General features: G+C 33.0%; 1 protein-coding gene across 3 annotated transcripts in view; it reads right to left on the bottom strand.

Annotated features, from left to right (window-relative positions):
* Positions 1-2,230: 2,230 nt before the first annotated feature.
* Positions 2,231-13,259, bottom strand: part of LOC134726046 (lysosomal alpha-mannosidase-like) — a 34,078-nt gene continuing 23,049 nt past the window's right edge. For all 3 annotated transcript variants that reach the window (XM_063590429.1, XM_063590430.1, XM_063590431.1), the window contains 12 exons: positions 12,326-12,458; positions 11,710-11,774; positions 10,700-10,918; positions 9,852-9,967; positions 8,465-8,566; positions 7,938-8,025; positions 6,253-6,339; positions 5,888-5,978; positions 4,825-4,970; positions 4,092-4,262; positions 3,307-3,415; positions 2,231-2,480 (listed from right to left, as the gene is read on the bottom strand). In XM_063590429.1, coding sequence (XP_063446499.1) covers positions 2,353-2,480; positions 3,307-3,415; positions 4,092-4,262; positions 4,825-4,970; positions 5,888-5,978; positions 6,253-6,339; positions 7,938-8,025; positions 8,465-8,566; positions 9,852-9,967; positions 10,700-10,918; positions 11,710-11,774; positions 12,326-12,458 — 1,455 coding nt within the window. In that variant the 3' untranslated portion in view covers positions 2,231-2,352. The remainder of the gene's footprint in view (positions 2,481-3,306; positions 3,416-4,091; positions 4,263-4,824; positions 4,971-5,887; positions 5,979-6,252; positions 6,340-7,937; positions 8,026-8,464; positions 8,567-9,851; positions 9,968-10,699; positions 10,919-11,709; positions 11,775-12,325; positions 12,459-13,259) is intronic.

The following is a 13,259-nucleotide window of genomic DNA, read 5'->3' as shown; positions in this document are numbered from 1 at the left end:
TAGAATATCTTATAATACATCAATTTGGTAAGTATTGTGGGAACAATTAAAAAGTCAAAAGGGATACTAGCTGAAAAAAAGTGAAAGATACAGGTACTGAAAGGTGGATAATCAATACAATAAATGTTCACGTAAATTGTCAAGCAGACATCCTGCCGTGAATGGGTCATCCTTCAAGACTGGTGAAGTAAAACTGACAATTATTCAATACTCAGGTGGCCCTTACTTTTATATGTACATCTTCCATAAAAATCCACAGCCACTGTCTATGATGGTTGATTGATTCGATATTCATAGATAGACAATCCTTAATGTAGTTAAAAACCTTAATGACGATTTTTGGCAACATTTAAACTTAACATAGTAATATCTGTACTCGAAAAAAAGTTGAACAAATAACAAAAATAGATCAGCAATACCAGATCTATATAAGATTTTAAAAAAAATGCCCAAATCATGTCCATAGGAGTTACTGCCCTTGAATGACAAATTCGAAAAAATTTATGAGTTTGCCTTTTATTTGGAAACTATTATGGATAGATATATATATTAAATGTCAAATTTTAATTATTTTTTGTAATTTGCATTTTATAATAAAAACTTTCACAAATTTTAATAATTCTTTGTAATTTGCATTTTAAAATAAAAACTTTGTAAAAACAAAAAGGATCATCAACACAAGATCTGCAATAGGTAAGCATAGATGAAATTGTCACTTGTTTTCTTTAAGGAGTTAATACCCTTCATTTGATATTTACCCATCTTTTTGTGTAATGGGCAAAAACTACAGATAATAAAAAAAAACAACAAATGTATACAGAAAATGATCAGCAATATTAGATAACAAAAATGTAATTTTTAATTAGTCAAATTATATTCTAGGCAATAATGTTGGAAAATGGGCATTGTTGAAGAAAGCAGATAAACATAGCTGAGTGACACCAGCTCTTTACAGTCTCTAGCTTATCAATCTTGTCATAATCCTATTCTAAGATATTTGATTCTATATATGTATTTTATATAATACAATGAGTTAATCAATAGTTGCTTACTTTGGTTTGATGAGGTTTATTAGTGGTGGATCTAAGAACTAATAAAACTAGAGGCTCTAAAGCGCCTGTGTTGCTCACCTTGGTCTATGTGCATATTATATAAAGGACACAGATTGATTCATGTTTTGGTGTTGGTCATGTATTTGTAGATCTTACTTTACTGAACATTCATGCTGCTTACAATGAACAACTTGGCCTAGAAGTGACAGGGGAGAAAATATTTTGTAAAATTATACAAAAATTTACAAAATTTTTGAAAATTGTTAAAAATTGACTATAAAGGGCAATAACTCCATAAGGGGTCAACTGACCATTTTGGTCATGCTGACTTATTTGTAGGTCTTACTTTACTGTACATAATTGCTGTTTACAGTTTATCTCTATCCCAAATAATATTCAAGATAATAACCAAAAGCTGCAAAATTTTCTTAAAATAACCAATTCAGGTGCAGCAACCCAACATTAAGTTGCCACATTGGTTTGAAAATTTCAGGGCATATAGATCTTACCTGATAAACAATTTTATCCCATGTCAGATTTGCTCTAAATGCTTTGATTTCAGAGATATAAGCCAAAATCTACATTTTACCCCTATATTCTATTTTTGACCATGGTGGCCATCTTGGTTGGTTGGCCTGATCACCGGACACATTTTCAAACTAGATACCCCAATAATGATTGTGGCCAAGTTTGGTTTAATTTGGCCCAATAGTTTCAGAGGAGAATTTTTTTTATAAAAGTTAATGGCGACGGACGCCAAATGATGAGAAAAGCTCACTTGGCTCTTAGTGCCAGGTGAGCTAAAAAGGGGACTGGTTTCATGTGAATTAGGGAACCAAACATTATTTAATACTAATTCCTGATCCATTTCAAATTAATTTGAAGAAATTGGGGCTTGCCACCTACAAACCTTTTTACAGGTATACTGTTCTTCCTAGGAATTTTTTTTTTTATTAAACTGATTGTATTTTTTATTTATGTTGCCAGTATAAATAGTCATTGATTAGATTCAGAGCTATATTGCTATATGCTTCCAATTTTTCTCCCAAGAGTATAAAAATGCATTTAATTCTATAATAACAAAATCATATAATCATATCAACATTATTGTCTGCAGCTTTAATTATTGATGTTTAATCACTGTCTGCTAGTGACTGATGAAATAATGAAACCTGATCTAATATGAAATAATTTATTGGTATAAAGAGAATTATCACAGGTTATAAATTGAATTGCACATATCTATATCTATAGGGTTCAGATTCCTGAGTACGAATAATTTTATTTAGTATAGAGATGATTAGCCATTAAAGTCTATAATAAATGTTTTGATTTCCATCGGGTTCAAAGTTATCTGTGGTAATTTCCCCTTAGAATCAAGTTTCAGTTCTCTATAGGTTTGTCTTTCGTATGGAATGGCGGGCTCATCTGTAAAATAAAGTATGATATATAGAATGTCAGGTGTAAACTAACTAGATGATCTAATGAGCCTAGGATTAGTTGTCACTTGTGTAACTGATATGATTGATGTATTTTAATATACTCATTGTATATATGTTAAACTATGTTCTATTACAGACAAGCATCTTAGATTACATCGACAAAAACAACAACCTTTATAACATTACCCATTAGTGAAATTAATAAATACATCCCATACCATTTTTAAAAAAATCCCATTTTGAAGAAAAAATGTTAATATAGTAAGGCAGCCTAAGAATATTTTGGATCTCTTTAAAATATTTCGTAATGGAAGCAATAATATAACCCTTAATTTGATATTTAAATCAACTCATATTGGGGATGAAATAAGGCCTTCTTTTGTCTATAAAGATATGATATGTTATACAAGTTTTTACTGTTATACAAGTTGGAGGTTTAACTAGCTATAAAACCAGGTTTTAACCACCATTTTCTACAAAGGAAATGCCTGTTCCAAGTCAGGAATGAGACAGTTGTTTTCCATTTGTTTGATGCCTTTTGATTTGCAATATGATAAGGATCATTCTGTTTTGAATTTTTCTTTGAGTTTGGTATTTTTGTTATTTTACTTTTTATAAATATTAGTTGACTGATAAGTTTTTACATTGTCTTATCAGGGCCTTTTATAGCTGACTATGCGGTATGGGCTTAGCTCATTGTTGAAGGCCTTACAGTGACCTATAGTTGTTAATGTCTGTGTCATTTTGGTCTCTTGTGGACAGTTTTCTCATTGGCAATCATACCTCATCTTCTTTTTTTATATCATAGATACCTCCACTTGGCATGACCCTCCATTGAAGTCTATTTAAATCTTTCAGCATCATGTTAGCTCCAAGTGTCATCTCAACGGCTCCAGTAATATTGAAGAAACCAAACATTTGCTGAAAAAAACATAATGTTTGTAATAGTAATTAATTAGTAAGGATGATGGGGAAACCATATCAACTAAAAAATTATGATTTATGATATGAAGGAACACAATTGTGGGAAATGTTTTATTTTTATTCGAAAAATTATAAAACTTTGTGCAAAATTCATAAACATTCATTCTCATTTTGCAATGCAAAAGATAAAACCTATACATTGTGAAAAAGGAGACAATTCACACAAAATGTAACTTCCAAAATTTATGAATTTTCTAAATTTAACTAAAATGATACAGGAAAAAAAACACCCTTTTCAAACAAGGCGCTTATCTGAGAGTAGTAACATGTGCAAAAATCTAGTTCAAATCAAATAAATAAATAAATCATGTTTTCAATCAGTAGGCTTTAAAGGGATTGGTAGTTTAGATAGGTCTTCTTATTTCCCAGTCTGATAGAAATGTTCCAAAATTAATATAGCTAGATTCAGACTAGTTGGTGTTGATGGGTTTATAGAGGGGAGGGATGTAGTTAACCACATACAACTTACCAGATCAACAATGGCTGGCTTGGACATTTCTTCATCTTCTCCATTCTCATAGAAATGTTCCAATCTGACTATAGCCTGCCTCAGACTGATGGGTGTTAATGGGTTTATAGAGGGGAGGGATGTAGTAAACCTCAGATATCTTACCAGATCAACAATGGCTGGCTTGGACATTTCTTCATCTTCTCCATTCTCATAGAAATGTTCCAATCTGACTATGGCCTGCCTTAGACTGATGGGTGTTAATGGATTTGGGGGTATCATCTCTAATGTTAAAATGTGGACATTCTCTGGTAATAAAGTGTTCAGCCCAGAAACCTGTAAATTATATACATATCATAAACATGTCAGCCTTTTTTCCATTAAACTATGAAAGCTGTTTACAAATCTCACCTCAAAAAACAAGTTCTAGTTCACATAACTTGACCTTGTGTTGTACTGGTATGTCTTTTTATGTATATTGAAATTGAGGATACCTGTGTGTTAAACTGAGTGTAGTGTATATTAAACTGAGTGTAGTGTATATTAAACTGAGTGTAGTGTATATTAAACTGAGTTAAGTATATATCAAACAGAGTTTAGTGTATATTAAACTGAGTATAGTGTATATCAAACTGAGTACAGAATATATTCAGCTGAGTATAGTGTATATTAGACTGAGTATAGTGTATATCAAACTGAGTTTAGTGTATATTAAACTGAGTATAGTGTATATTAAACTGAGTACAGAATATATTCAGCTGAGTATAGTGTATATCAAACTGAGTATACCTGTGTGTTAAACTGAGAATACCTGTGTATCAAACTGAGTACATCTTTGTATTGAACTGAGTTTACATATGTGTTAAACTGTTTATAGTGTATCTTAAACTGAGTATACCTGTGTGTTGAACTGAGTATACCATTGTTCTCTGTCCATTGATACATTAGTTAACATTATCACAGGCTGTCTATATAACCATAAACCAATTAATCTGTGCTGTCTAGCAGAGTTCTTTATAGTATCCAGCACCAAGTAATGTTTTCCTGAAATGTTATCATGCCAAGGTTTTACATAATACCTGGCATACATTTAATTTAGGGACCATTCATAACAAATTTTAAATAAATGGATTTGTGTATAAGCTGTCAAGGTTGATGCTTACAGCCAATCCCTTCCCTTCAACACTACTTTCATACATTTTAGTGTGGTTACTAATAATTTGACCTCTAATGCTAGCACCAGTTTCATTTCAATTCATAACAGAATATATTAATATATATATAGGTCTTCGTGACAAGACAATTGATATAATAACCCTCTAATATTGGGGAGGAGTGTGATCATTTACCTCTTACAACCAGATCTTTCCAATCAGCACCAGTTTTATTCAATGGTTCACCAACACCAAAACTATCATCATAAAATATTGGGGAGGAGTGTAATCATTTACCTCTTACAACCAGACCTTTCCCGTCGGCACCAGTTGCATTCAATGGTTCACCAACACCAAAACTATCATCATAAAATATTGGGGAGGAGTGTAATCATTTACCTCTTACAACCAGACCTTTCCCATCAGCACCAGTTTCATTCAATGGTTCACCAACCCCAAAACTATCATCATATAATATTGGGGAGGAGTGTAATCATTTACCTCTTACAACCAGACCTTTCCCATCAGCACCAGTTTCATTCAATGGTTCACCAACCCCAAAACTATCATCATATAATATTGGGGAGGAGTGTAATCATTTACCTCTTACAACCAGACCTTTCCCATCAGCACCAGTTTCATTCAATGGTTCACCAACACTAAAACTATCATCATAAAATATTGGGGAGGAGTGTAATCATTTACCTCTTACAACCAGACCTTTCCCGTCAGCACCAGTTTCATTCAATGGTTCACCAACACTAAAACTATCATCATAAAATATTGGGGAGGAGTGTAATCATTTACCTCTTACAACCAGACCTTTCCCATCAGCACCAGTTTCATTCAATGGTTCACCAACCCCAAAACTATCATCATGTAACAAACGTCTATGTACCTGTAAATAACAATTAAGAAATAACCATACAAATCTGTAACAATTAAACTTGAAGTTCTTATAATGAAGAATGAAGTCACAAATAATTATAAGTGTAAAATAACAACATTTAACTCATGTAAAAACACAAAATTAAACTCTTAGCTGTCATCATGCTTATTAAATAGCTTTGTAAACTATTCTAATTTTATATGGTTACCTAGTGGGAAAAAACAATTGTGATTTTGGAAAAATATACTACTAGTATAAAAATTAAAAGGTCAAAGATATTTACCATAAGTTCTATTTGTCCATCATTAACACTGCTACCTCCCTGTGACCTGTCTGTTAATACTGTAAACTGGGCATCTGGTGCTGGGTCCTACAAAAATAAAATTGACCATTAACACTACTGCAAAACCACTTAGTTAAACCATGACATATTCTGATAAATATCCTACTATTGATTGAATAGCTGTTTTCAGCTACAGAGAATGACTGTCATTACATGCTGATCCCACCACTTAATTATATACTGACTTGACCTGATAAATCTGCTATTGACCTGATATAAAATGCCAGATATAGATTATGTCTGTCATAAAATGAATTCAAACCCCTCAATTAAACCATGAAATACCCTGACAAACATCTTACAATTGACTGGATAGAAGTTGCTAGCTACAGAGTATGTCATTACATGAGTGCCCCATCCCTTAATCAAACCATGACATACCCTGATGAATTTCCTGCTTTGACTGGATAGAAGAGCAGCTACAGGCTCTGTTGTTACATGAGTGCCCCATCCCTTAATCAAACCATGACATACCCTGATGAATATTCTTCTATTGACTGGATAGAAGATGACAGCTACAGAGTATCTCATTACATGAGTGCCCCATCCCTTAATCAAACCATGACATACCCTGATGAATATTCTTCTATTGACTGGATAGAAGATGACAGCTACAGAGTATCTCATTACATGAGTGCCCCATCCCTTAATTAAACCATGAAATACCCTGATAAATATCCTTCTATTTACTGGATAGAAGTTGACAGCTACAGAGTATCTCATTACATGAGTGCCCCATCCCTTAATCAAACCATGACATACCCTGATGAATATCCTACTATTGACTGGATAGAAGATGACAGCTACAGAGTATCTCATTACATGAGTGCCCCATCCTTTAATCAAACCATGACATACCCTGATGAATATCCTACTATTGAAAGGATAGAAGTTGCCAGCTACAGGCTCTGTTGTTACATGAGTGCCCCACCCCTTAATTAAACCCTGACTTACCCTGATAAATATCCTTCTAGTAACTGGATAGAAGTTTCCAGCTACAGGCTCTGTCATTACATGACTGTCTCACCCCTTAATTAAACCCTGACATACCCTTATAAATATCCTACTATTAACTGGATAATAGTTGCCAGCTAAGAATCTGTCATTACATGACTGTCTCACCCCTTAATTAAACCATGACATACCCTGATAAATATCCTGCTATTGACTGGATAGTAGTTTCCAGCTACAGGCTCTGTCATTACATGACTGTCTCACTCCTTAATTAAACCATGACATACCCTGATAAATATCCTGCTATTAACTGGATAGTAGTTTCCAGCTACAGGCTCTGTCACAACATGACTGTATCACCCCTTAATTAAACACTGACATACCCTGATAAATATCCTACTATTAACTGGATAGTAGTTTCCAGCTACAGGCTCTGTCATTACATGACTGTCTCACCCCTTAATTAAACACTGACATACCCTGATAAATATCCTGCTATTGACTGGATAGTAGTTTCCAGCTACAGGCTCTGTCACAACATGACTGTATCACCCCTTAATTAAACACTGACATACCCTGATAAATATCCTACTATTAACTGGATAGTAGTTGCCAGCTACAGGCTCTGTCACAACATGACTGTCTCACCCCTTAATTAAACCATGACATACCCTGATAAATATCCTGCTATTGACTGGATAGTAGTTTCCAGCTACAGGCTCTGTCTGGTTAAGGTTCCATGTTTTTCTATAGTTACGTCTGTAAAACAACACAATGACAAATCATTAATATAAAGATAATAAGGTATGGTATAAAGGCTTTAAATGAATAACAAGATGTAAAAACAATTCAAATGAGAAATAAATTAATGAAATCATATAGTTTTTAAAATAAAATTTAACAGTAAACATGTGACAAACCATAACCAGTTACAACCATAAGATAACAAACTTCTGGCTTGGGACAGGCTAACAAAGAATGGACAGGCTCAACACATCGGTTAGAGCTAAACTAAACTGGGATAAAGTAGTAGTGTTTTCTATGTGAAAACTTCAGAGAACATTTTCATTGAGACAAGTAACATACTTTCTTTCCTGTATTTCCCTTCCATTAGCATCAGTATAAAATACACCACCATTTTGTAGACTTGGGAGAGAGAGAGGGGGGTGGGTGGGGGGGGGGGGCTTCATCTACTTACTTTCTTTCTTGTATTTCCCTACCATTAGCATCAGTGTAAAATACACCACCATTTTGTAGACTTGTGTCATATCTTGAAATAACCTCTTTTCCTGATTTGTCACTGTTGATAAACAATAAAATTCTAAATCAAAACACAAAATTTACTGCATATGAAACATAAAATAATGTTTTTATGAAATATTGTCCTAAAATAGTACATGTCCTTGAGATTTTGTCAACTCCTTCTGGACAATATCTTAATTAATGTAAAAAAAACTGCCAGTGACATTATTACTCTCAAATTCTATCCACATAAATATTTCTTAATATAATGATGCCTTCTTTAAGGATTCCTCTGCCATGACATCGTTTACGCTAAAAGTATGTGTATAAGCAAAAATTCCTGCATGAATTAACTACCCAGTTTTGTTTGTTATTATCAAATAAATAAACCACTTTAAAGCTATCAATATCCAAAATATTAAATATTAAACATCGCATATATGAAAAATCATTTCATGACATTCCATCTATGAAATATTGTAACAATATACAACCTTGGATAACCTCCCTTTAAAGGGGCACTAGCTGTCAAATTCATGGTCACCGATTTGACTCAAATTCTCATATTTGATTTATAACAATGTAAAACATTTATCCAAACTATCAAAAGTCTAAAATAAACAATTTACAGAGCATGGGGTAGACAATATATAGGTTTGTTTCGTGTGTATTTTAGTCCAGACGCCATCTAATTAACTATCGATTTGATCTTAGATGACCATATAAGCGATGTAAACATAAATAAAGATATGAATAGATTAAACCAACAAGTGCAATCGTATTTTTATAGGTCTGTTTGATTTTATTTTATAGATTAAAAATAGATGTTTCTCATTGCTTTTAACCGTATAAGAATGATTTTATGTGCATCAAATTAGTAATCAAATGATTTACCGCAGTTTCACTTTCATTGTTGACATTCTTTTTCTTTAAATAACCAGTACACGTACAATGCATGCATTGTCAATCTCTAGCTAGGGGTTAAATTGAAGTTCACATGAATAGGGATTAAACTTGCAAGTGAATAATGAAAAATCAATGTTTCTTAGCTTAATTTGACAAAATTGAACCTTTTTGGCTGCAAAAAGCGAATTGTTGTTTTCACTTTTTCAATTTCATTATTGATTGAACAAAAAAAATCAAACTTTAGATTTTTTATATATCTCGTAGCTAGTGCCCCTTCAACAAGACAAAATTCCATGCAATTCATCTATGAAATATTCTCTGGATATGAACAAAATTTCAAAATACAAATGTATGAATTATTGTATTGGGGTACATTATTTCATAGGGAAATATGTTACTTTAATTTTTTATTTCCGATAGTGATTGTAACCACTTACGATATGTCTATTGGTCCTACAGTCCATTCTACTTCTACATTGTTAGCATCCTTATATAATCTGAATACCTGGCTGGCCCATGGGAACACTTGGTGCACCTCTTGAACCAAATCACCCTAAAATAATCATCAACCTTTAAACAATATCCTTATATAATTTGAATACCTGGCTGGCCCATGGGAACACTTGGTGCACCTCTTGAACCAAATCACCCTTAAATAATCATCAACCTTTAAACAATTTTTAAATTATTGAGGGGAAACATGGCTATTGAATAAAACTCAAATTCTGAGCAGTCTAAGGTCTCTAAATAGCAAAAATATTGTTGAGGAATAAAGTTAAGAACACCAAAGGTAACATCACACCAATCACACCAATTTACAGGAGGCTAATCACTGGTTTCAATAGAACTTAAAAGCATAACATTTTTTCCCTATTAGAATGGTAATCAACATGTAGCATGGACATAAAACTTTTATTAATATATTTCCTATAAAGTCTTTAGTGGGTTGTTATGTATCCTGAAACTTCGTTTAGTCATTGTATGAATCATCATTGTTCTTGCTTCTCATTAAATTTACCTGCACAGTATAAGCACTTTGATGAACCATTAAATTTACCAGGGCATGTCCCTGCACAGTATAAGCACTTTGATGAACCATTAAATTTACCAGGACATGTAAGCACTTTTAACCATAGAATTTACCGGGACATGTAAGCACTTTGAACCATAGAATATACCTGCACAATGTAAGCACTTTGTACCATTAAATTTACCGGGACATGTAAGCACTTTGAACCATAAAATTTACCTGTACAATATAAGCACTTCAAATCTTCAAATTTACCTGTACAATGTAAGCACTTTGAACCATCATAGTCTTAGGCTCTGTTGAATTAGGACGGAAACAATAGGCTCCTGAGGCTCGAAACTCATCCTTACTGTTGTTACCCGAGAAACCAAAATAATGCATCAATTTTTGATGCAATGGTATTTTCAGAGAAATCTGTAAGTTTTCCATCTCTTTGACTTGTTTGGTAATATGATCAAAAGTGAGGGATACAAGCTGAAAGTAAAATACATCATTCTGCTGAAACCAGAACAAAACATCATTTCTTAAAATAATTTTATTTAGATTAAATTTTTATTAGAACATGATTAAATAAATTAATGATTGACTGGTGTTTAAAGTAACTTTTAACACTCTTGGCTATATCATGAGGATAAGTTTTTATTGGTGGAGCAAGCTGCAGTGCCCTGAGAGAACAGGGAGAAGCTTGAGCCTGGGCAGGAAAATTGATAATCTTAGTCAATTATGAATGGAGTCGAATGCACCTGCCAAGTGCAAAACTGTAATTAACCAATCTTTATTTGTTTGCACCTGTCCTAAGTAAAAAACCAATTGTTCAATGGGAGCTGTTTGTTGATGTGGTTCATAAGTGTTTCTAGTATCTTGTTTTTTTTATATAGATTAGACCATTGGTTTTCCTGTTTGAATGGTTTCACATTGTCATTATTGGGGCCATTCATAGCTTGCTGTTTGGTGTGTGCCAAGGCTCCTTGTTGAAGGACAAATAATAGTTAATTTTTACAAATTGTGACTTGGATGGAGAATTGTCTCATGGGCACATCTACCATATCTTCTTATATCTATGTATTATCTAATGATAACAAATAGATAGAGTGTGTTGTCTTAAACAAGGGACAATAAGAATATGTTTCTAAAAAATAAATTAAAGAGTCCATTTTTCCCTTTCCTCATTTACAGCCCTCCCCTCTTTCCACAGTTTATTTTCTATAATTAACATATGCCTAGTTACCTACTGTTTCAATCAATTCCTTAAATTTAAACATTACCTTATTCTGCATAGTGAAATCTGCTGATGGAAAGGCTTTGAACGGTGTGTAGGAACTATTGTCACCTATAAATAAACAATTTTCTGTAATGTAATACTAAAGTCAACCAATAGCTTTTATACATATAGGTTTCATTTTTAGTTTCCACACTACTTCTTTCTACCTGATTTATTTCTAACCTTTGCCTTTCTCAACCCTAACAGTCAGTAAGCCTGAAGAGGTGATTACTCCTATACATTGCCCTTCTGAATCCACACAGTCTAAGCCTGGATCAGAAATTACTTCTTACCTTTTCCCTTTTGATTATTTCTTACCTTAGCCCTTCTGAATTCACACTGTATGTAAAGTTAAAGGGGAGGTTACTCCTATGCATTGCCCTTCTGAATCACAGTCTGTAAGCCTGGATCAAAGATAACTTCTTACCTTTTCCCTTTTGATTATTTCTTACCTTAGCCCTCCTGAATTCACACTGTATGTAAGGTTAAAGGGGAGGTTACTCCTATACATTGCCCTTCTGATTCCACACTGACTGAAAACCTATAAGGGAGATAGCTCCTTACCCTTGCCCTTCTGAATCCAAACTGTCTGTAACCCTAAAGGGGAGATAACTACTTACCCTTGCCCTTCTGAATCCAAACTGTCTGTAAGCCTAAAGGTGAGATACCAGTAAGCTGGAAAATTAATTCATTCTGAGCATAGGTGCCTTTTCTCTCTGGTATTTTCTTTGTTTCACTTGTTACAGGAATAACCTAAAGTCAAAAGTAAAATCTGTCTGATCTTTTTGTAAAGAAATGACAAAATAAAATTAAATGTTCAAGCTCTAAACATTACAAGATACTGAAAATTTTCAAAAATACTAAATATAAAAGTGTGAGAAGAAACAGGCTAAACTTATCATGTTTATATTCTACAATGGTGATCAGATAAGCAATCAGGAGATAACTGTATTGTATTTTAAACTGTAAACGGGTATTTGCGACCATCAAATCACCAATTGATGCTGTCGGAGCTTTAAATACAATAATGTTATCTCCATCCTAATGGAACTGACATAAAACAACATTAAAACATGTATTTAAAATCTGTCATGTATCGTCTGCACTTGTTTATGTTCCATAGCATCAATTGTCAAATGATGCTATGAAAATTAGTGATGTCATCCTATCAAAATGAATGTTACAAGCGTTGTTGCATTAGAATAAGGATTTCATGTTTGAACAATATTGAAAGACATAGGAATGTCGTAAAAGAAAATGGTGAATTTTGCAATAACAACTTAGTTTTGGTATAATCATCATCAATAAGGTTGTCTTACACTTTCAGTTTGGAGGATAAAAAAAATTATGAATTTTGTATTAAAGCAATCAAATGTTGTGATAAAAGGGAAGTAATTCATAATTATAAATTGTATTTATGAGTACTTTTAACAATCAAATTCATCAATGAATACAAATTAAATTAAAATACTGCATAACCTTGACCTGAATTCATTTTGTAAATGTCACTCCACAGTAAATAAGCATTTAAAGAGTTTGGTTTTTTTTAATTTC

This window comes from Mytilus trossulus, chromosome 7 (assembly GCF_036588685.1).
Source record: "Mytilus trossulus isolate FHL-02 chromosome 7, PNRI_Mtr1.1.1.hap1, whole genome shotgun sequence".
NCBI lineage: Eukaryota > Metazoa > Mollusca > Bivalvia > Mytilida > Mytilidae > Mytilus > Mytilus trossulus.
This window is presented reverse-complemented; position numbering and strand designations above follow the sequence as displayed.